Below are 24198 nucleotides of genomic sequence, written 5' to 3' on the forward strand. Positions count from 1 at the left end.
TAACTGTTGTAACAATGTGTTTGTTCGATCGTCTGGAATATAATTGTCTAATTGTAAAAAGGTTCTACATATCTGTTGTTAACAAAGACACGAATGGATTTCGCTTGCCGATAGCTTTGTTTATAGTGTCTACTTAGTTCTAGTACCTACGTATAGCGGCAGATAAGCAATCTTATCGTCTCTGTAACACTCGCTTTCTACAGTTGCGGCAATAATACAATACCTTATTGCCGTATCAACTAGTACTTACTGTGCTTGTCTATACATATTTTACCTTATTCTTGTATCAACTAGTGCTTACTTAGCGGTAAAAACGTTTTTTTACACCATTTTGTAAAACATTATAGGTACTCTTAAAATTAAACTCTCGAATATATGTTAAGTACAGATTCACAATGTAATAAATAGATTTTTCTTTGATTTTATGTATGTACTTGTTTTATAATTATTTAATCAAATGAACTTTTAATTATTATAAGTAACAACACAGCTTATGCTAATACTTTTTAACTTTATTACTTACTACCGTAATTATCTATGGTTCCCGCGGTTCTACGAAAAAGAGAATTTTACGAGAGTACGTCGCGGGCGTCCGCTAGCAAAAAATAAAACAAAAACTAAAACTGTTTTGTTTACATTTCCAACGGCAAATAAGAAGCCGAAAGAAAAAGCAAAGACTATCTGTGTGAACTGAATAGTTAGGTTACGGCCACAAAAACAGAAATAGAACGTTGCCCGAAGAACGTCAAGTAGGCCACGATATACAACAAAATCTGCGAGCGTTTTATAGACAGAAAGCCTGCGATAGTCAGACATACCTCATTTCCTCTTACAGCAAGGTAAGGTAAGTAGGTAGCCAATAGGGTATTTATATCAAATTTAATATAAACATCAATTTCGTATAGTACATGGAATAAGGGTCCGAAATATATCAATATCAATTAAGGGCGCACCGAGCTTTTTTTGCTATCGCAGAATAATGCAGCCCGCTCTCTGTGTGCGTGACGCGCGCACATAGACAAAACTGAGTAACTTGAAAATTTCTAAAAACGGTCGTATACAGTTCAGTTACACAATCAAAAAACAAAAAAAAAACTATTTGTTAAGTAATATTTTTGTCAAACGCTCCGTTTAGTATAGGATTTGTTAAAGTGACCACATGGAACAGATAAAATATAGACTATCATCATCAAATATTTTATAATCTATATATATAAAAATGAATTGCTGTTCGTTAGTCTCGCTAAAACTCGAGAACGGCTGAACGGATTTATCTTATCTTGATCTTCAAATGGTCGTGGAGGTATAGGAAAAATTAGAATAATTGCCGGGAAAACCATAAAAACAACCCTTTTCTATTTCCCATACAAACGTTTAAGAGTCAAGGGGTAGGGTATGGTAGGGGTAGAGTAGTGTAGAGTAGGGATAGAGAAGAAGTGCACATAAGTCAAAGCGAAGCTTGACCGGGTCCACTAGTAATCTATATATACAGGGTGATTCGGTCTTTAGTGCGGATATTTTTTTTCGTGGTTCTGTATCATTAATAGAATATAAATCTACAAACAGTTCGATACATTTTATGTAATTTTTTTTTTAATTTATGTCTCTAAAATAACAAAATAATGTACATATTATTACTAAACAAGATATATTCAGCTTAAAAGTGATCTGGTGACGTTCTTTAGGTATCAAACGAAAATAAAATAAACGCACAATAGGGTGACCCTAAAATTCTGTTCAAAAGTAAATAACTTTAGCTAACGATAATTTTGTTATTTTTGAGTTAAAAAAAAAAAAGAAAAAATACGTGATCATTAAATTTTGTTTATGTACAAAATATAAAAATATCCGCACTAAAAAAATTTTCTTCCTGTATATACTAATATTATAAAGAGGTAAATATTATAAAGAGGTAAAGTTTGTAAGTTTGTAAGTTTGTCACATTTTTTAAATGGGGTAATCTTCGGAACTACTGGTCCGATTTTAAAAATTCTTTCACCAGTAGAATGCTACATTATCGGGGAGTGCTATAGGCTATATTTTATATTGGTATCATATATATTAGCCGAGTTATCACAGTTTTTGTCATACAGGTCGGACTGAAAATCCTCTTAAACAGACTTATTCGCATGCGCTGCCTTAACTATTGTGTAAAATTGAATTTAATGTATGGAGACTTTATGTATATTTAAAAGTTCTACAAAAAAGTTCGCGACACCATATATCTATCTTCTATATATTAGCAGATATAGTACCTTTTGTGTTTTAAAAATTATTAATTTTATATACTTAGGTTTACGTCATTATTTATATAACTAAACTTTAATCCTTATTAAAATAAGTTATTTAATAATCACAAGGATATTATGGAAATAAGATTTGCCCTTTACAGTATGTTAATTACTTAAATAGTTTCGGAGATAATACAAAATCTATAGACGCTATATATATAAGCTATATGACGCCCAGCGCTTTCATTTACGTAGTTCCCGTTCCCGTGTGAATATGGGGATCAAACATAGCCTATGACACTCGCAAATAACGTAGCTTTCTATTGGTAAAACAATTTTCCAAATCGGTCCAGTAGATCCAGAGATTACCTCCTACAACCACACGAACTTTACCTCTTTATATTATTAGCATAGAAGTCTCTATTTCTCTTGGTCATACCACCACTCTCGAAGGACTGGACCGATTTTGCTAAGGGTAGGAGTAAGATAGAGAAGTTACAGGGTAGGGTAGGGTACGGGTAGGGAAGCGTAGGGGTAATGTAGGGGTAGGGTAGGTTTAGGGCCGGGTTTAGGGTAGTGGTAGGGTAGAGGTACGGGTAGGATAGAGAAGTGGTAGGGTAGGGGTAAGATAGGTGTGAGATAGGGGTACGGGTGGGATAGGGGTAGGAAAGGGATAGGGTACGGGGAGGGTAGGGGTAGGATGGGGGTAGGGTGTAGGTAAGGTAGGGTAGGGTAGGAGTAGGGTGGGGGTAAGGGTTGGGTTGGGGTAGGGTAGATGTAGGGGTTGGGTAGGGTTGGGGTAGTGGTAGGGTAGGGGTAGGGTAGGGTAGGGGTAGTAGTAAAGTTGACATCGAAATTTACGCGGACGAAGTCGCGGGCGTCCGCTAGTATAATAATAAATAGAATACAACAAAGTTTTAAGCCTGTAACTTAAATGGACTTTACTTTTTTCAGGGTAGAGGCAGAGATTTACTACTCGAAATGTTTGTCAAAACTAGGCACGAAGCTGAGCAAAGCCTGCAAAGAGAGTGTAGGCTCTTGCGTCGATTCGTGGAAGCATGTGGCGATTGAAATGGAAAAACGATCAGAAATACACAGGTAACCGCCACTCTCAGACTATTTGTACGGGCCTTATGAGACCCTGGTCTTCTTTCTTATAGAGAAGGGGATATGGAGCTTAAGCCCACTACGCTAGACTTATGTACTTATGTTGTATATACTTATATATACAGGGTGCTCGGGAGTATTTCCCATAACTTCAAGATGTTGACGAGTCCACTTATATAAACCGAACTTCTTAAGTTATATTTTTTTAACTAAAAAATAAAAGATTTTTATGTTGTCATACAAAGTAATTCACTTTTTCATACAAACTTTATCTATACTTGCATTTTAAAATACTTAAAACTTGGCTACGTCATACTTATACGGATGCGTATAAGGGACACATTTTAAGATCTATTTACAAAAGAAAATATTATTTACCCCGAAAATATTAATTTTACACATGTTCCTTGAACATTTTTAATCAATTTTCGGTAAAGAATATAACCCCAGAGCTATGTGAAATACTCCCCAGCACCCTGTATATTGTAGGGCCAGCGACACAAACGAGCAACGCTGATGACTGACCTCTATAGATATAATATCGTCAAACGAATTCATGAAAGTTCGGGTAAAACCGCGCGGCGTCTGCTAATATCTTGTATTTTTCAATATACCTACATGTTTTTATAATGAATATTGAATAGGTACATATCATATTTTCAAAATGATTCGGGTCTTAACAAGAGGTACTTAGGTATCTCCAGAGACGTACCGCCATGTATATACGACATAACAGTCGCGAATATAACATATACGAGTCCATATATTTTTTTTCCATTTTACAGAAATTATTCAAATGCCTTATCTGAAGAACTAGTGAAGCCTATGAAACACGTCATCGATAGTCAGCTCAAATTAAGGAAAAAGGTACGCTATTAAACTGTTACCATTATCACTAATAGCTTAATTGTCCACTACAAGGACATGCCTATCTTTTTAACCGACTTTAAAAAAGGAGGAGGTATAAAAGTCTCTTAGTTATAGTTATCTATCATCCTCCTCAAGCGTATGGTAGATGGTGTACTTACCCAGTCTGAGTCCCAGAGTCACACGAAAACTTTGGTTAGTTAATAAAGTGCTAAGGTTTTTTAATAGCAAATCATGGAGCCAATACCCAGATTCCTTTTCGAATAAAGCTAGAAGCCTGGCTTGATCTACAGCACTATTTTCCTATCTGCACTTTCCAATACCACCTCGAAAGTTGGTAGGTACACTTTTCATCGCCCTGTCTGGTTCGAGCAGGAGATTCGTTGTTATTACTCCCCTGTATGCACTCTTGACGTGTTTCATTCCCACAGAATACTTCCACTCCCATATATAAGTTCACCGCACTGTAGGTGTGAACGACGATGAACTGAGCCCTCGGTATACGTTGCCTTCAGAGAGCGGTTCTGTATCTAGGTGATGGAATTGGGATCCGTCTCGAAATAATACAACTGAGCCCCGTGCAACAGGAGCCGTCTTTGAGGATCCTCTAAATACTCTTCAGCAAATACACAATCAGAATAAACTAATGTAGGCACAATATTGCGAAAAGTATGGAGAATAGTTTATAACTCATGCATTTTTTCGTTTTGCAGATAGAGGGTAATGTAGATAAAACAACGCGCACATTAGCAGACTGGAGGGCATCAGAGGCCAAATCGAAGAGACAATCACATGCGGCGGCGAGAGAAAACGAGAAACTGCAGGACGCTTCCCTAGACATTAGGTTTGATCCCTTGTAAGCTCTCGATTGGAATGATGACGAACCTTTGATCCTCTTAATCTTTATTAAGTGTAATTTAATGTCATCAGTCCCCGTCGAAAATAATTCCTTAGAATTAATTGAAGGATCCTTCAATCTACTTGCGATGCGATTATCTAGCTATGCGAATGTACAAGTATGAATGCTTGGCCATTGTCGTCATGCGGGCTATGCAGGCGAATTATCATTTATGCGACTTGTTTTTATTAAAGAAAGACCCTTGTCATACCTACGCTTTAACACTGCTTGTATATTCCTGTGTGATGGAGTTCTAACTTCGACGTGCAGGTATAGCTCTTGAATTAGGGTGAGGCCAAACGAGCGTAATTTCTGCTGCATTCAGTTTCATACAAAAATCCAGTTCCTGCCACACGGTGTCACAAAATGAGTTGTGTTCCGACTTACACGCCGAATTTCTGCAGCTGGAATTAATTATTACTTATTTAAATTACGCTCGTGTCTTGACTTTAACTACGATTTTATCATCCAAAAAATCATCCCTGGGCTTCCTCGGCATAAATCAGTCCCAGCAAAGTTACAACTTTTATATTTGATGCGTTATCAACAGCCGCATGTCCCGGAGCTCAAGTGTGGGACACATTCCACATTCGATTCTCAGCGCGGCGAGAGCGGAGCGAGGCAACCCTACTAGTGAACGAGACGTTGCTAAGCTGCAGGTGAAAAAGAGAAAGACAGAAGATGCCGTAAAGAAGACCGAGGTTGAGTACTACAACGTCTGCGTGCAAGCGGAGCGGGCTAGGTTCGTAAATACGTTTTGTCAGATTGTTTTGAAAATTATTTAAGTAACAGTCATAGCTGGGCACCGTTAATCAAATAGTTAACTTCGTTAATCCGCTACAAAAAAGTTAGCTTCGTTAAACGTTACATTTTGGAAGAATTAACGCAAGTTAACGTTAATCGTTAATCCGTTAATATGACTGGTTAATAGTGCATTTTTATATCATTGTGAGAGATCCCCATTGGAAAAATAAAGATGAGCAATGGGGAAAAGTGCCATAATTTGTTTTTAGTTGATTTTATCTATAATTTTAACATTAATTTAGTAATTTGTTGATTTCTTTGAAAAAAAAATCTTTCATCATTTCTTACTTGTCTAAACCTGATAATCGCGTCGCGCGGTAAATAGTAGGCATTGGAGTAACGATTAACAGACTTCTGCATATTAACGGAATTTAACGGGTCCGTTAACATTTTTAAAAGTTAATCCGTTAAACAAAATGTTAACTTCGTTAATTAACGATTAACGGATTAAAGAGTTAAGCCCAGCTATGGTAACAGTAGGTACATTACCATCAGCCTGGTTAAAATTTATGAATATTATGGCCACATAAGTCTTGGGACATTCGTTTGCCTTATGATAGTTCTATGGATAAAATCTTAAAACCCAAATCGTCTGTAATTATATACCTACCACTTTCTTTCACCAACTTGGATCCTCTTCTGTATCAGAAAGATAATCGTACATCGTGTTGAAAGCATCTATTACATACCCTCAAAAAAGAGATCATCTTATTATTACACTAGCGGACGCCCGCGACTTCGTCCACGTGGAAATCAGTTTTTCACAAATCCCATCGGGAACCATTGATTTTTCCGGGATGAAAAGTAGCCTATGTTTTAATACAGGGTATGTATTACCTATCTTCGTTTAAATTTTCAGCCAAATCGGTTCAGTAGGCGGTAAAGATTAATAAACATCCAAACAAACATCCATACAAACTTTCGCGTTTATACCTAGTAGAATTTCTGGGATAAACACAATTGAAATAACAAAGGTTTTTAATTTGAGTAGTACAGTATTTATATAGCAAAAGATATTATGCACACATACATAATTAGGGGCACATCTGTTTTTACTATATTTTTATTCAATATGTACATGTTACTCATGTATGCACATAATTATTATTTACTTTGATAACTATAAATGAAAAAAATACAGGTATGTTTTACAGAAATACTTAAACAAGTATGTAACTTTCTACAATAAAGTACTTTGGTAACTTTAAATTAAAAAATAGGTATGTTTTATAGAAATTCTTAAACAAGTATGATTTTTTCTAAAATAGAGCACTTTGATAACTATAATAAAAAAACTTATAAGTATGTTTTAAAGAAATACTTAAAATAGTTCGTAACTTTCTACGATAATATACTTTAAGAACTTTAAATAAAAAAATAGGTATGTTTTATAGAAATACTTAAACAAGTATGATTTTTTCTAAAATAGAGCACTTTGATAACTATAACAAAAAACATATAGGTATGTTTTACAGAAATACTTAATCAAGTATGATTTTTTCTAAAATAGAACACTTTGATAACTATAATAAAAACCTTATAAGTATGTTTTAAAAAAAATACTTAAACAAGTATGTAACTTTCTACGATAAAGTACTTTGATAACATTAAATAAAAAAAAATAGGTATGTTTTATAGAAATACTTAAACAAGTATGATTTTTTCTAAAATAGAGCACTTTGATAACTATAATAAAAACCATATATGTTTTAAAAAAAATACTTAAACAAGTATGTAACTTTCTACGATAAAGTACTTTGATAACATTAAATAAAAAAAAAATAGGTATGTTTTATAGAAATACTTAAACAAGTATGATTTTTTCTAAAATAGAGCACTTTGATAACTATAATAAAAAAACTTATAAGTATGTTTTAAAGAAATACTTAATCAAGTATGATTTTTTCTAAAATCACTGATAACTATTATAAAAAACTATAAGTATGTTTTAAAGAAATACTTAATCAAGTATGATTTTTTCTAAAATCACTGATAACTATTATAAAAAACTTATAAGTATGTTTTACAGAAATACTTAATCAAGTATGATTTTTTCTAAAATCACTGATAACTATTATAAAAAACTTATAAGTATGCTTTAAAGAAACACTTTAACAAGTATGTAATTTTGTAAAGCACTTTGATAACTTTAAATAAAAAAATAGGTATGTTTTATATTTATAAAAATAAAAAAAAAATAAAGGTATATTTTACATATAAAACAAGTATGAATTTTTCAACAACAGAGCACTTTGGTAACTATAAATGAAAAAAAATACAAGTATGGTTTTTCCTACAGTAGAGTACTTTGATAACTAAATCTGAAAAAAAATTAGGTATGTTTTACAGAAATACTTAAGCAAGTATATTTTTTTTTCTAAAATAGAGTACTTTGATAACTATATATGAAAAAAATATTGGTATGTTTTACAGAAATACTTAAACAAAGTACGTATTTTTCTACAATTGAGAGAGTCCATTAAAAAGAAGTGACAAATAAAACTAAATAAAAAAATATTATACTAAAGTTAAAAATTCAACAGAATTTTGAGATATTAATGATGTCTAATTTCCGGCCATTGCCAGCAAAGGTCTAAATCTGACATCATTACAAATTAGTTTGCATTTCTTGAAGACAATAAATATTAATTCACTATTTTTTTGATTTGTGACCCATCACTTAAAATAAATATTCACTAACAAAAATCAGCACAGTGTGTAAAGCCTTCATGTTAATTATACAGAGTCCCGTTGTTAATTAATAGAACACAAATAGTAGATACACCACCTAGTTATCTAGTCTATCTAAATTTGAATAGTTTTGAAAAAATCCCGCGGGCATATTAATTAATAGTAAAAAATTACAATGGACAAATTAAAGAAAAAAGAAAAAGAAAGAAAACCGGAGGGGTGGCCAGTGCGTTTCCTAATAACACTTCATTTTAAACACTGTTCTTCCATTAGTAAAATGTTGTTATTGTAAATTATAAGTATAATTTAATCAAATCTACACTTATTTAGTATAAGTATAATTTAGTTAAATCTAAACTAAGGGTCAGTCTTTCTGTAAAATAAATAATAAATAAATATGTGATGTCACAATTCTTGAAGTATTTTATTTGACTGACATATGTGTTTTATTCTTAACTCTATGGACACAGAACGGTCTGCTGTAAGACCGACCAATTGGGGGCAAGTTCGACAGTTGACGTTTTAAGGTTGCAATTTATCGGTTTCACCTCCGATAGATTATAATATACCGATAAATAACACATTAAATTGTAATCAATATTTTCAGTTCACAATATGACAGTAGATTATAATATCACGAATGAGATTATAAACTGACGTATTTTTCAATTTAACGGTAACATATCTACCATTTGCGTTCTATTCATTAAGTATGGGACGCCCGAGTCGAGAGTCATATGAATTCAAATACATTAGTAAAACGAATTTTAAAATAAATTATGACCACATAAGTTAGTTGATGGTAAAAACGAAAAATCATTGTGCCTTGATGCGGTGTTTCATGTTTTGAATTCACTGAGGAACATAATTTTGGCTTCACAGATATTAGGGAGGATCTCGTCATGTACTTTGCTTAAAAAGATGGTTTTTGATCACGAGAGCGTACTCTTGGGATCAAAAATCACCCCTTTAGAAGAAAACTCGCCTTCGTACCGAAGTAAGAGCGGGAGTTATCTTCAACGCAAACTCTTCTAGTATCATTCGAGAGTCCTGACACATCTGTTTGAACAAAATTGAATCCCCCAATGACACCAAACAAGCCGTGCAAATTCCTGGTTTAATGTTAGTACATACCTGAAACAATAATAATATAAATATATAAAAGCGAAAGGTCAATCATCACAAAATATCGAAAACCGATTGAATCGAAGATGTAATTTGGCAGGGAAGTAGTTTATACTTAGTAGACCTCCGCTAAGAACGGATTTTGCGACAGTGCCGGATTAAGGAGGTCTAAGGGAAGAAGTCGCTGGCGTCCGCTAGTAATATATAACTTAGTTCTAACTGGTTTAAACCAGGGTCCTTGACCTTGGTTTCTTGGTTTCATGCTTCTGCCATGTATAGTTTTGAAAACTACCCGAAGATGTGTGCTAAACGGTACTGTGTAACTTCAAATTCTCAACCAAGATTTCCTATGTACATTTTCTGTCACCTTGAAGATTTAAATCCAGTTTTTTACAATAACTCTGTTCTCCATTGAGATACGAAAATATTGATGCAATACTATTTTGTTGCTCTTTGTACGCCCTACAATAATTATTAATGTCCCTTACATTTTTTACATATTGTTCATAGTTATTGAGATATTCATCAAAATTTTATTATATTCCATGGTGGAAATTAATAAAACACTTGAGAAAGTGACTGTCAAGACTAATAGTTAGTAAAAACAGAAAATTTGAGAACTTACAGGTATGCGAGCTATTGCTGCAAATACTTGTTCAACCTTGTATTTAGTCAAACTAAACAGCTTGTTGGTTGTATCTTGGCAAATCGTGCAGAACTGAAAAAAAATGTTTATTAAAAAAATTTAACATGAAAAAATACTGTCACCATAATTTGAGATTCTGATCAAACCTGCAATAACAGTCCAAAAGGCTAGTTCATTTAAAACTATTTTATAAGAAAACAAAGACCCATTTTAATTAATTTAATTTTATATTACAGAAAATTTATAAAACTTAGGGGAGTTTAGCGACTCCCCCAAGTTTTATAAACTTTCTGTTTTAGCCACAAGTTAAGAGATGGTTAATTTTGAACCTGTTTAAAAGTAATAAAAAAAAACCTAATTCTTGAAATGTGTTTTTACATTTCTCATCATCTACTGTCAAATTGATTCAAATATTTAATAAAATATAACTTTAGTGAAGCCCTTTTAAATACTGCCACTGCTAGTGCTTTTTCAAATAGATTAACCCTCCAAAGTTTAGGCTTAGATTAACCCTTCAAAAGTTTAGGCTTACAAACACACACACACCTACATTCCTACGACAAGGTACACAAAATCTAAAAAATAATCCAGATAACTTCCCAGTGCTGTAATATGTTGTGATTAGATTTCATTTAAACTCAAAAGAAAATTAATATCTTTCTGATTTAGAATAATGATTTTAAAAATAATTTTGAATGGGTTAACATTTTAGTATATAACATAAGGATTTAAATTTAAAAAAAAAACCATTCACTGTAACCGGGTTCTGAGGTATTTTGCCTCACTGACACCAACAAAATCCAAAAATTATACTTTGATAATAACTTCATATTACAATAAACATTAGAGAGAAATGATCCACTGGCAGTCAGATATCTTACATGCTTTTAAATTTTGTACAAGGTTACATTCAAATATGCTACGCTCAAAGAAATCAAGTGAAATAGGTCACACAAACTACTGGTTACTCATGCTGCTTTGACAGACATCCCCTGAACAAAACTTCCACATGTGCAGATCACAGCATACCACAATAAGTTGGCTATAGAATACATATTGCAAGCACAAAAGTATAATCTTAACACTCACAGCAGAGGTGACTGCTATGGCTGTGGTCTGTGCCAGTTATCTGGCGTTTTGTAGACAATAAACATGATTCAAATGTTTGACAAGTGACAATGTTATTGTGGAAATATTTCAGTGTTGGTTAGACAGAAAAACTTTTTTTCTTTGAACTAATTTTCATTGAAGCTCAGCCGACAATAGAATAGATCATCAAGGAATTCCTTAACCCTACATCCAGTAGTCACAAGTCCTGGACTTTCTGTGGTGTTTTTCTCTCTACCACGCGATGGAAGCGGCACCTGCATGAATCCATGTAATGCTAAAATTTGTCTCTGTCGTATGTGATTGCAGCGTTTTCACTACTTCAACTATGACATCGAGACAAGATTTTCTTTTTCTCTTTGAAATCAGTCTTTGAACCATAATCCGATTAAATAACTGCTTAGAATGTCTGTTTGAGACAAGATAAACACAAATATTCGATACTAACATTAGTTTGTTAGAATCTAGGAGAATATCATAAAATATTTACCGGCATTATAATAGGAATAGCAGCACTCGAAACTCGCAACACACCATTTTTCAGATACAAATCATCATCAAGAAAATGCAGGGAGCAGATCTTGGCATCATCTGGTAAAGGGTCTATAATGCAGAGGCTTTTTAGCCAAAGCTTCCGAGTATTGGGGTCTTTGGGAAACCTGAAAATAAAAATTTGAAATTTATTACAGAGGTTTTGCACTCTCAGTCAAAATAGTTTAAGCACTTGAAGTATGCTTAGTTCACAAGAGCTTGATGTAATATGGCTTGTCGTTGAGAGTCAATATCTAACCTATACTACAGCCTTTCTTGATGAATACTGTTTACCAACAAATAATTTAGAAATGAAGGTAGAAAACACAATTCACTTCTCATCTAATTTATTTTAAAATATGTATGGTTGGTTAATAAAATGTTTTATAAAATATATTATTTTATAAAACATTTTATTAAGTTTATTAATCAAATTTATTTTAATAAATTTATGAACAAGTTAGTTATAATTATTATTAGGTGTGAAATGACTATTAATTTATACCCTCCTCAGTGGTTTGGAATAACATCAGAAGATTTCGCAGATCCTTAAATCATTCTGATCCCATCTCCAATAATCCAATCAGCAATTTTATCAGCAATTTTATCAGCAATTTTATCAGCAAAAGCACTAAGCCATTCAGGCTTAGTGCTTTTGCTGATAAAATTGCCCCCCTTATGTTCCAACTATGGAAGATTACACATTTCCTTCAGTAATTTCAACTACAGATAAAATGGATGCCCTCTTTTCCTTTGCAGAACTTCAAATAGCCCTTAGTGGTTTAAAAGATTCAACCCCAGGTGAAGACGGTGTACCCTACTGTTTTTTGGTTAAATTAAATGATAAATCTAAACACTGTTTTCTTAACATGATAAATTATTTTTTTGAAAAGGGCTTTATTCCAGTTGCCTGGAAAACCCAGTTAGTTATCCCCATACTCAAATCTGGCAAAAATCCATCAGATCCTAATCCATATAGACCTATGGCACTGTCATCTACTTTAGTAAAAGTTATGGAGATCCTCCTTAAAAACAGATTGGAGTGGCTAATGGAGAGCAGAGGTATGCTGGCTCCTTCCCAGTTTGGCTTTAGGAAAGGTCTCAGTACTGCAGACAGTCTCAGCATACTTACTACAGACATTCGAACTGCCTTTGGAAGGGGAGAGTAGCTAGTGGGTATATTTCTAGATATTGCTTCTGCATATGATAATGTAATTCTTCCTCACTCAGGCAAAAATTGCTCCAGCTGAGTGTACCTCCGAGGATGACTCATTTCATATGTAACCTGCTCTCTGGCAGGTCAGTGGTGTTAAAACACCAGTCCACCTTTCTTCCCCCCAGATTATTTTTTTTATTTTATTTTGTATAAGCAAGCGCTTAGCTGCAATCACGCCTGATGGTAAGCAGTGATGCGGCATATGGTGGAACACGGAAGCTGGAAGAGCATTCCACATCTTTGCAGTGCGTATAAGAAACGAGGAACTAAACCGCTTAGTACGCGTCCGAGGAATATAAATCCTGGACAAAAAGTAGTCACATTGATTACTGTTTATTTATTTTAGACCCCCTAAATAAAACTACCTCAGAACTGCTGAACAGAATTCAATACAGGTCTCTTAGAATTGTCTTAGGGGCAATGAAGTCATCCCCCACAAATGCTCTACAGGTTAAATGTGTTGATCCTCCCCTGCATCTCAGGCGACAGTATCTATGTGATAGATTTATCAGTAAAACACTTCAGCTTTCTTCCCACCCTCTATGGTCTAAATTAACCCAATTATCAGAAGTCCTTAGACCTAGTAATCCCCCTTCATGTCTCCTTAATAGTTTTGAAAAATTTAATAATCTTCCACACCCCTCGTCATCATCACCAACAAATCCTTTGTATTCAACATCATATGAAGCTCTTGTTTACAATCCTCCTGTGATTACAGATCTGAGTCTAATTAAAGAAGCCCCAAACAATACACAAAGTTTCAAGAAATTGTTTATCAAAATTGGTCAAATTACTTGTTCATCTATACAGATGCTTCAAAACTCTCCCCTGAAAGTTGTGTTGGGGCAGCCTGCTGGATCCCCAAATATAAAATAGTTTTGCAATTTAAATGTCCTCCAGAAACCTCGGTGTTCACAGGAGAGGCTGTTGCCTTGTTAGAGGCAATGCTGTTTGCCCGATCCCATAACATAAAACAAACTGTTATTTTTACTGACTCCCTTAGCTGCTTATATTCCATTAGGGAAAATCCTTTTAGGAGTAAGTCAAAATTTCCTGTTATACTACAGATTAGGGAAGCTTTGTTCTCATATCATCAATTTGGTTTGTCTATATTTCTAGCATGGATACCCAGCCACTCCAGTATCTTTGGTAATGAATCTGCGGACTCTTGTGCTAAAGCAGCTGTACAACTTGGCTCATTGGAACATTTTAAAAATTATACACATGACCTTAGTACCTTAGCAAAAAATTATTTAGACAAATCTTGGCAAACACTTTGGAACCATTCAAAAACCTTTAAAGGTAAATCTTATGCCTCAATCCAACCAGACATACCCGAGCGACCTTGGTTCTTTCACCATAGGTATGCTGACAGATGGGTTACCTCCACAATATCACGTCTAAGACTTGGTCATGCCTGTACACCTGTCCACTTAAACAAAATTAGAGTGAGAGATCACTCTCTGTGCGAATGTGGTTTGGACGAAGGCTCAGTTTCCCATATACTCTTCTCTTGCCCTAAACTTCTCCACCCCCTATATGATGTTCTTTCTCCTAAATTCCCACATCCTTTAAATGTTGAATGAAGGAACTAAACACAGACATTAACGTCTGTGTTTAGTTCCTACTGTTAATTTATATGTAAATATATTCAATGTAATAACATTAAGCTGTAAATATTATGTGTATGTGCTAACAATATTAATTTTGTGTTCTTTCAGAAATGTGACTAACAACCACGCTAACAAAAAAAAAACCGCTATTTATAGTGTCAAAATTAAGCTGAATAATAATCAATTCTTGATTCCCAGCTTACACCGATCAACCTCTAAAAGTGTGCCTTCCTTACCACGCGACATTGGCAAAGTAAATTGTACCCAGTTGGTACAGCAGCAAGCCATAAAATCAAAAATTGAATTGAATTGAGTACTCATCAAGAAAGGCTGTAGTATAGACCATGTGTTTGACGGCCTCCGTGGCGCAGTGGTATGCGTTGAATTTACAAGACGGAGGTTCTGGGTTCAATCCCCGGCTGGGCCGATTGGTCCAGGGCTGGCTGGTGGGCGGCTTTGGCCGTGATTAGTTACCACCCTACCGGCAAAGATGTACTGCCAAGCGATTTAGCGTTCCGGTACGATGTCGTGTAGAAATCGAAAGGAGTGTGGATATTATCCTACTCCTAACAAGTTAGCCCGCTTCTATCTTAGATTGCATCATCACTTACCATCAGGTGACATTGTAGACAAGGGCTAACTTGTAAATAATAATAATAAAAAAAAATATATATATATATATATATCTATAAAAGAAAATCGTGTTAGTTACTCCACTTATAACTCAAGAACGGCTGAACCAATTTAGCTGAAAATTGGCAGGGAGGTAGTTTACAGCCAGGAGAAAGACATAAAAAAAAGTCGGGTTTTCCTTCCTGACGCTATAACTCCAGAAAGCACGAACCGATTTTCACGATTTTACATTTGTTGAAAAGGTCTCAGGCTCCTTGAGGTTTATAACAAAGAAAATTCAAGAAAAATTTCAACATAGGGTAGGGGTAGGAGTAGGGTAGGGGTAGGGTAGGGTAGGGGCAGGGTTGGGGTAGGGTAGGGGTAGGGTAAGGGTAGGGTAGGGGTAATGTAGAGGTAGTTCAAAGTTTACATCGAGTTTCACGCTGACGAAGCCGCTAGTATATATATATATATATAAAGAGTTTGGATAGCAGAATTGCATTAATATAAAGTAAGCCTAGAAACGAATCTTTGTTTAATTGATAACAGGAAGTCTCTACTGTGATTTATTTGTCATTTACCAGTTTAGTTGTTAATCAGTAGGTCAAAGATGTGCACCACAACATATCTTGAAACAAGAGAAAGACAAATGTTGACCAATAGTGAGAAAGTGTTGTTGTCAAGTTGAGCAAGTCGAAAATATCACTCTCTTGAGGATCACATGCCAACTGGTTTGCCTAGAGTAAATTTGTGATGTTTTCTTGATAGCTTGTAATTCTAACATTTTACTAACCCAGAATTGGATTCCTAAATCATAAATGGCTCAGTAACTCACACAGCATCAAACTGAATAACATATTATTTATTACAAAGAGCAAAAGAGAACCATACAAATGCTAAGTGTGTTACTATGCTCAGATTTGATCTGACACATGTTAATTTTTTGCTGGTATTCCCTTCATATTTAAATTTATTTAAAATATAATACGCCTAATAACTATGGGCCTTATTAGAAGGCTCAAAGTCACTCAGTGGGCGATGAAGCGAGCTATGCTTGGAGTTTGTCTGCATGATAAAATCACAAATGAGGTGATCCACAGAGTAACCAAAGTCGCGAAGTTAAAGTAGCAATGGGCAAGCCATATAGTTTGAAGAACTGATGGTCATTGGGGTCCCAAGGTGCTGGAATGGTGACCATGTACCGGAAAGCATGCAGTTGGTCGACCCCTCACTAAGTGGACTGAGAACATCAAGCGGATTGCCGGAAGCCGCTGGATGCTGGCGGCTCCAGACCATGCAAGAAGCCTATGTCCAGCAGTGGACGTCCATTGACTGATAATGATGATGTTGATGATGAAAAAACTAAGGTTTTGAGTCAATCCAAAGGTTATGGAATAAGTACCATCTAGAGTAGTATATGTTACAAAGTGACAATATTTTACAACTTTTATCTCTAGAAAGATAACCTACACCTCAGAGATGCCCATGTCAATGCACAACGTCACGTGACAATATTTTTTATGCAGTGAGTACCATACTTTTGCAGTTTTGATAAGATGGCCTATTCACTAGTTTGGTCCCTTCTATCAACCTATTAAAATAAACATCAAATCAAATGGCAAATAACAAGTACTTACTGTATGTTATGGACCAGTAGGCACCGGATGACATTTAAATAGAATCTCAATTTCATTAATGTCAACTAACATACATCAATGTTAGTGAATTAGACTGTGTGATGTGCTTCTGAGGCGCATGGTTACCTTTGTGTGACTTTTAGTAAAAGTATGAATTTGTTTTTATTACTTGGCATTTGAGAGCCGTGATAGCCCAGTGGATATGAACTCTGCCTCTTCCGGAGGGTGTTCATTCCGGAGGGTATGGGTTCGAATTCGGTCCGGGGCATGCACCTCCAACTTTTCAGTTGTGTGCATTTTAAGAAATTAAATATCACGTGTATCAATCGGTGAAGGAAAACATCATGAGTTAACCTGCATACCAGAGAATTATCTTAATTCTCTGCGTGTGTAAAGTCTGCCACACTCTAATTGGGCCAGCGTGGTGGACTACTGGCCTAACCCCTCTCATTCTGAGAGGAGACTCGAGCTCAGCAGTGAGCCGAATATGGGTTGATGACGACGACTGTATGTTATGGACCAGTAGGCACCGGATGACATTTATAAAATGGAATCTTAATTTCATTAATGTCAACTAACATACATCAAAGTTAGTGAATTAGACTGCGTGATGTGCTTCCGAGGCGCATGGTTACCTTTGTGTGACTTTTAGTAAAAGTATGAATTTGTTTTTATTAGTATATGGTAGCATATGGTACCCTTATATGTACAGCTGAATAAGCTTATCTTTATACGGTTGAGACACCATGTGACAATAATAAATAACACGATTTGCTAACACTATAGTGTTTGTAGATTGCCTATTTTAGTACTAAATGAAACTATGATGAGTTACTAAAATGAAACGAAACACTTACTTAACAAACGATACGTCAATCGCACCGGGTTTGGTTTTTTCATAAAGATTCTCCGTAGTGGTGTCGCATTCCCTTAAAAAGCACTTCATTTTGTGCAGTCAACCTTCTACGCTGCGTTGCAGATGGAATTTCAAAAACAAAAATAAAATTTAGCACAAATAATCACAAAAACACGGACGACCTTGAATATAGTCAACGCCGGCGCCGGAAGGAAAGAAGGAGGATTTAGGTTAGGAGCATAGACAATATTTTTCAGGATATGCATTTATATTCTCTTTGAAGCATTTCCACTTCCTTGAAGTCTCAGAGGAATTATGTAGTTATATGTTATCTATTTACTATTCTTGGAGTAATAACCAGACGAATTATAATGGGATTTGCATGTAAACAATTATAATCAAAATCAAAATCAACGATAATATCACTATAGACCACTATAGGATCGAAAATAAGTTTTCTTTATTAAGTAAAAGTATTTTTTACTGTTCGATGATAATGAAAATCATTTTCAAATAAATTTTACGATAGGAAGTCAGTAGATACTTAGGTAGGTAGGTATTATTAAAAAAAATCCGCACCTACCATATTCCTAGTGTTCACTACGTCATGTAGTTATGTTAACACAAAATTAATTACTTACCAAATACACATAAACTTATATACTCTAAATTCACATTAACTTATATACCGGCAACAAGCCGATAGTCGTTTTTATCAAATTATTTATCAAATTATATGTTGGTATTAATATTATCTAAGTAATTAGGGGTATTTTTTTGAATTAGTAGGCATACCAACAGGTCAGCAAGTCCCTAATGACCATCGGAAATTATTAAACTTGATTATCTCAAACTCATCAGGGTAGGTAAACTATTAAGTTCATCCCTGAGATAGGTACCTACCTATTTTATTGAAATTGTTAAAAAGTCAAACAGTAAGTGTGCCAGTTAAAAAAAACAATAATTAAATATTTTTATTATCGGCAGGTTGGAATGGGAGACAAGTGTAGTGAAAGGCGCGGGCATGCTGGAATCTCTTGAAGAAGAGAGGCTTACTCAGATGAAGAGTTCTGCAGACTGTTACCTGAGGCTCACTGCTGCTGTTCCTCCGCAATTAGCAGAAGTAATATTTTTTGTGAACAATTAATCTTTAACATGACCAGACCTATATGTGTTTGATATTTGATATTTCATGATAATTTTGACTACATCTCTCCATCATGAATTTTGAATAGCACCACATTTCAGTTGCACACAACTGAAATGTGGTACCAATTCTAAGAACTATACATTTTATGGACAGTTAGCCTTATCCCCCACACCCCCCGTTCCATTCTGAGACTCGTGTATCATGGATGGAGGTAATAGATATCTATGTATGTATTTAGCTGCAAGGCCCACAGCGAAAGTCATTTTCATGTTTGTTTATAAAGGCCACAAATGCTCTGACGGCGCCCATCGCGAACGCAAACCCAAATGTGGACATGCGTGTGGTGCGCGGCGTGCGATCAGCACCCGCGGGCGCCAGCGAGCAGCTGCTGCCAGACTTCTACTGCGAGCACACCACGCTCGCCATGAACAGGGAACGGCGGAAACAAGTTAGTATACGACATTGTTTGTGGACATTTACACGTTTTATAAATTTTTAAAAGTGTTTTGTAATTTATTTTTTGTATTATTAACATTTAAAAAAGGACAAATAAATAAATGAGGGACAAAATATACTAATTTGATATCCACACTACAAGGTCCATAATCTTGCAATTCAAAACAGTAATAGCTATGCCTAGGGTACAACATTAAAAGTAGCTAATTAGGATTTTTTGTTCAAAGGCTTTACTAAAGATTCTACAATTGGTGAAACAAGATATTGAGAGGGAACGCAAATCTAAACATGGCCTGGAAAAGCTGTCCATGGCCATAAAACAGACTCCCACATTCGGCAGTGATGATTCCCAACAAAATGTTGCTGATAAATTATACCATGTAAGTAGCGACTCATGAAAAAGACAAATATCCTAGCTTTCCTTATATCTTTATGGGTGCCGGGTCCATTGTGTGGCAGAGAGAAAATTGACCAGATACCGGGTCTTATGACTAGACTCTTGTAACCTCAACTAATGTTGTTCTTCCTGTTCAGTTAAATTTGTAAGTAGAAACTTGATCTACTTTGGATAACTAGCTGTTTTAGCCTCTCTGTATGGTACTAGCCGACGTCCCGCGTAGTTTCCGTTCCCGTAAGAATACGAGGAAAATATATATATGATATTCACAAATAACGTGACTTTCTGATGGTGGTAAAAGAATTTTCTAAATCGGTTCAGTAGCTTCAGAGTTTATGCCTTTTCTCTTAGAAAACAAGCTCAATATTTAACTGTTTGATCCAGAATTTCATAATTCAAAGCCTCTTGATTAACAATTCAAAACAACACTTTATAATTCATTAAGTATTACTTTTCGGGGCCACAGACACTAATCTGTTGTTATTTTATTTTCAAGATGAGATCAATGCTTACATACCTGGAAGCAGTGCGGCACAAGATAACATCGAGCCTGGCTGAGCTAGACAGTCGCCCGCCAGCGCAGCATCCGCTCTCGACGCACATACATGTCGTGAGAGACAAGCAGGGTCTCCAGCAAAGCATTCTCAAGGTGAATCTCTTTTAAATCTATACCCCGATCTTTGACCAGAACGTAAAAATTTGTTAGTAAGCAGTCTTCGTCAGTCAGTTTTTCTCTGAGAAATGCGTTCGTATTCACTCCCGAAGGCGTCCCATTGAGCAAGCCATGACACCGTTCAGGTGGTATATATTCATAGACCAGAATACCTTTATTTAAAACCCATCACATCAGGCCGTGCAATAGATAGTATATCTCGTTTCTGATTTGATCTCGCAGATAAACTACATTACATTGCTCGCTCCATCGCCCTTTGAGTGACTATGAACCTTCTTATGAGAGACATAGTTAGCGATCAAGTCTCTGATGCGTAAGTCGTCACTGGCAGCTTTCACTGTTTGAAAACTTATGCTTCTTTTATGTTGTTTTAATCCATGCTTCTGATTTAAACATAGCGGTAAAATTAGTAGCAATAATAGCCGACGCCCCGCGTACTCGTGTACTTCCCGTGAGAAAACATTAATAAAATATAGCCTATGACATTTTAGTCAGAAGTCAGTTCCATATTTTATTCAATACCGTTAATCGTTTTACCGTTAATCGTTAACCGAGAGCACCCTAAAGGCTGCACTCGGTAGTAACACACTACTCCGTGTCCATAATCAATTTTATAAACATGTTTTCAGGTTCCACCGTGGCTACAGACTGACTACCAAAACGAAGTGAACAAAAACCTCCAACCGAGCTACACTGCACTCACAAGAAGTGTAACCGGAGGGGAAGAAAGGGAGAGGCGGGACTCCATCATGAGTCGAGCGTCTAGCAAGTTGCGAATAGAACACTTGTCATTTCGACGGCATGCTGAACATCGGACTGCGCCTACTACGCCAGTCTGCGTCGAACTACCTCCCCTCGCCAGTAAACCTCCCACGCCTGACGCCCCTCTGCCGCCCGATAGCCCGCTGGATTGGAGCGAACGCGGTGCGGGGGATGGACTGTCTAATCAGCAGGATAGCGATTTTGGTAGTTGTTTTCTTATTGACATAATATACTCGCACAATCCTAGTATTTCTATGGATACTATAGCTTTTATCTATCTTACCTATCTCTCTCCAGTCCCTTGTGAGAATCGTGATCCCACCCTTGAAGAGAAATCTTTCGATCGGTCTCTGGACATTTAAACAGCATTGTAGTAGTTAGTGGCACCGGTCTCTGAGTATCTGGTATATATTATATACACTAGGTAGGCTATTGTGGTTATCAGTGTTTCTTTATGTCCATTAATTACTAAAATTAGTACTGACGTCAGTTTCTCCCAGTGAATACAGTTAAACTTACTGTAGTAGTAGTAGGCCTTACTGTAGTAGTAGTTACAGAATTTAATAGAGTCAGAAACTCCCACTCGCATTTATAATATCAGTAGGATTACTCAGTTTAAGTTATTTGTGATCTTATTAAGGGTTCATTTACAAGAGCAGCAACTGCTACCAACAACTGCAGTCGACTGCAGTTGGCGGTAGCAGTTGCCAGCTTCCGTTGGCAACGTGCTGCTCGTGTAAGTGAACCCTAAGACTATGTAGTATGTAGTAGCTAAACTTTTTATAACAAAGTGTGATGTCAATGCTTATCAAACATATTTTCTTGAAGATTCCTCTAATAATTTGATTATTTTAATTTACAGATGAGTTCTCATCACAGAGCGACAGCTCGTCAGACTTGCAAGATGTGGGCAAGAATGAGAACGGCGATGAATCTGTTCAGAAGTATATCGGAAAGTGCCGCGCCCTCTACACTTACGAAGCGAGGATGGATGACGAGCTTACGCTGTCTCCAGGTTGTTATACATAGTATTATATAGTCTGGCAAGTTTGTTGATAACACTCCCATGATATGCGGGCGACAGGAGGAAAGACTGCGCGGGTGTGAAATTGTGTGTGAAGTGACGTGCATCAGTCGTGGGTTTTTCATATTCATTTTCATCATCGCTATACAACCCCTGCCCTGCGAGGAACATTGGGATTGTTACGAACGAAGTTGCCAAACTATAGCAACGTGTTATTTTGACGTTCAATTATGAACGTTTGACGTTAATTTCATAAAATTAAATATATAGGAAGGAAAAAACAAACTCCCGTCCTTTAATAGAGTTCCTTAAATACGCCTTTTTGTTTGATAATTTGCTGATGATAATGTTGATGGTGGATGATGATGATGATGATGATGATGATGATGATGATGATGATGATGATGATTATGATGATGATGATGTTAATGTTATTATTATCAAATTCTTAGTCGATTCCAATGCTCGTTTTACGCTTGGCAGAATGTCTGAAATAAGCTTCTTGAATATTTTGGCTTGACCCCTAACTTCATCCTTTACTGTGCAAATTTGCAAATTATGGTGTAGTTTCTCATTTGTGATAAACCACGGCGAGTTGGCGATAGTACGTAGTATTTTGTTTTTTATTATTTGTAGGATATTTAGGCTACTGTCACATGCACTACCCCAATTCAGCACCATAGGCCCAGGACAGCTTCAAGATGCATGTGTATAAGCAGCTTGTTGTCAACAGACACCTTAGTTTCTACCCAAAATCCAGTGGAAAGTTTTAAATCTGATATTCAGCTATTTTTATGCTTTTTCTATTAAAGTATAGCAATACTGTAACAAAATATAGTTGGTACAATGATAATTGTCTATTGTAAAGTAGCATGTATGTTGGCACTCTTGATTTCCGTTTTAAAGTGACTACGCCCAGATGAAGCCCTGATGCGATCAAATCGAAATTAATTGATATGGAAGTTACGAAGTTTGCCGATAGTGGCGCTGCATTCGCTGCGAAAGAAAATAACTTCAAGGCGAGATCGAGAACTCGAACAAAGATGGCTGATGTAAATTGAATCATTACCGTAGTCCGTTGTCAAAGAAAAATGAGTAAAAATTCATTTAACGTCGTGTTTTTAAACGGAATGTATACACACGCGTGTATATATTCATGTGGCACGCGAGGCGGAGTGCTCTGGACCGTTGACTACCGTACCGGTCGAAGGTGACGCATGGACCGCGGCCGGCAAGCGGATCTCAACCTCGTGTGTCGTCCAGCCCCAGAAGGGGGAGAGTATCAAGGGACAAGGAGCGAAAAGAGAAAATAACTTGCAGGGAGTCAAGAAGGCGTCCCGGGAACACGCAAAGAGCAAGTACCGGGTTCCCCTCCCTCGACCTGGCCCAAATTACCGAGAGGTTGAAAGGGCCATGGGAGGTGGTGGGTTGTAAACGGAATGTATAATGAAATGAGTGGTACGTCGACTCTGGTGCAAGTGCGCGTATGACGTCATAAATCATAATTCATAAATCATTTATTGCCAGAATGTGGTCATGTGTTTTTCTGTATTCTGAGATGGTCATATACAGATATTGTTACATTTTAATGTTCATACACAATCTGCCTTATAGGCGTGCAAGCCGAGTACATTATAATAATTTTCATTTACTAATAATTGAATTGTCAAATTTTTGCACATGCTAGGTATTGTTCAAATTTAAAATTGTTATGTTTGTTAATTAAAACAAAAGTAGCCTTTAAGGGATATTGGATTATAATTTTTTTAGTTTGTTAACGCAGGGTATTAAAGTA

The 24198-nt window shown here is 35.9% G+C and overlaps 2 protein-coding genes across 2 annotated transcripts in view; one reads left to right on the plus strand and one right to left on the minus strand.

Annotated features, from left to right (window-relative positions):
- Nucleotides 1-24198, plus strand: part of LOC112050432 (nostrin) — a 98723-nt gene that overhangs the window by 71493 nt on the left and 3032 nt on the right. The window contains exons 4-13 of the mRNA XM_024088705.2: nt 3186-3329; nt 4124-4205; nt 4919-5049; nt 5654-5845; nt 18929-19064; nt 19375-19539; nt 19775-19927; nt 20441-20593; nt 21247-21583; nt 22242-22394. Coding sequence (XP_023944473.1) covers nt 3186-3329; nt 4124-4205; nt 4919-5049; nt 5654-5845; nt 18929-19064; nt 19375-19539; nt 19775-19927; nt 20441-20593; nt 21247-21583; nt 22242-22394 — 1646 coding nt within the window. The remainder of the gene's footprint in view (nt 1-3185; nt 3330-4123; nt 4206-4918; nt 5050-5653; nt 5846-18928; nt 19065-19374; nt 19540-19774; nt 19928-20440; nt 20594-21246; nt 21584-22241; nt 22395-24198) is intronic.
- LOC112050437 (uncharacterized) lies at nt 6868-18825 on the minus strand. Its single transcript, XM_024088711.2, has 4 exons — nt 17943-18825; nt 11967-12135; nt 10349-10441; nt 6868-9732 (listed from the first exon to the last, which is right to left on the minus strand). The coding sequence occupies exons 1-4, from the start codon at nt 18029-18031 to the stop codon at nt 9568-9570; spliced, it is 516 nt and encodes a 171-aa protein (XP_023944479.1). The 5' UTR covers nt 18032-18825; the 3' UTR covers nt 6868-9567.

This window comes from Bicyclus anynana, chromosome Z (assembly GCF_947172395.1).
Source record: "Bicyclus anynana chromosome Z, ilBicAnyn1.1, whole genome shotgun sequence".
Lineage (NCBI taxonomy): Eukaryota > Metazoa > Arthropoda > Insecta > Lepidoptera > Nymphalidae > Bicyclus > Bicyclus anynana.

Excerpts from the sequence above, each read along its gene's own strand:
- LOC112050437 (XM_024088711.2), bottom strand. The coding sequence starts at position 18,031 with ATGAAGTGCTTTTTAAGGGAATGCGACACCACTACGGAGAATCTTTAT. Across the intron at positions 12,136-17,942 it reads ATTGACGTATCGTTTGTTAA|GTTTCCCAAAGACCCCAATA; the intron begins GTAAGTGTTTCG and ends TTTTATTTTCAG. Across the intron at positions 10,442-11,966 it reads CTATTCCTATTATAATGCCG|TTCTGCACGATTTGCCAAGA; the intron begins GTAAATATTTTA and ends ATTTTTTTTCAG.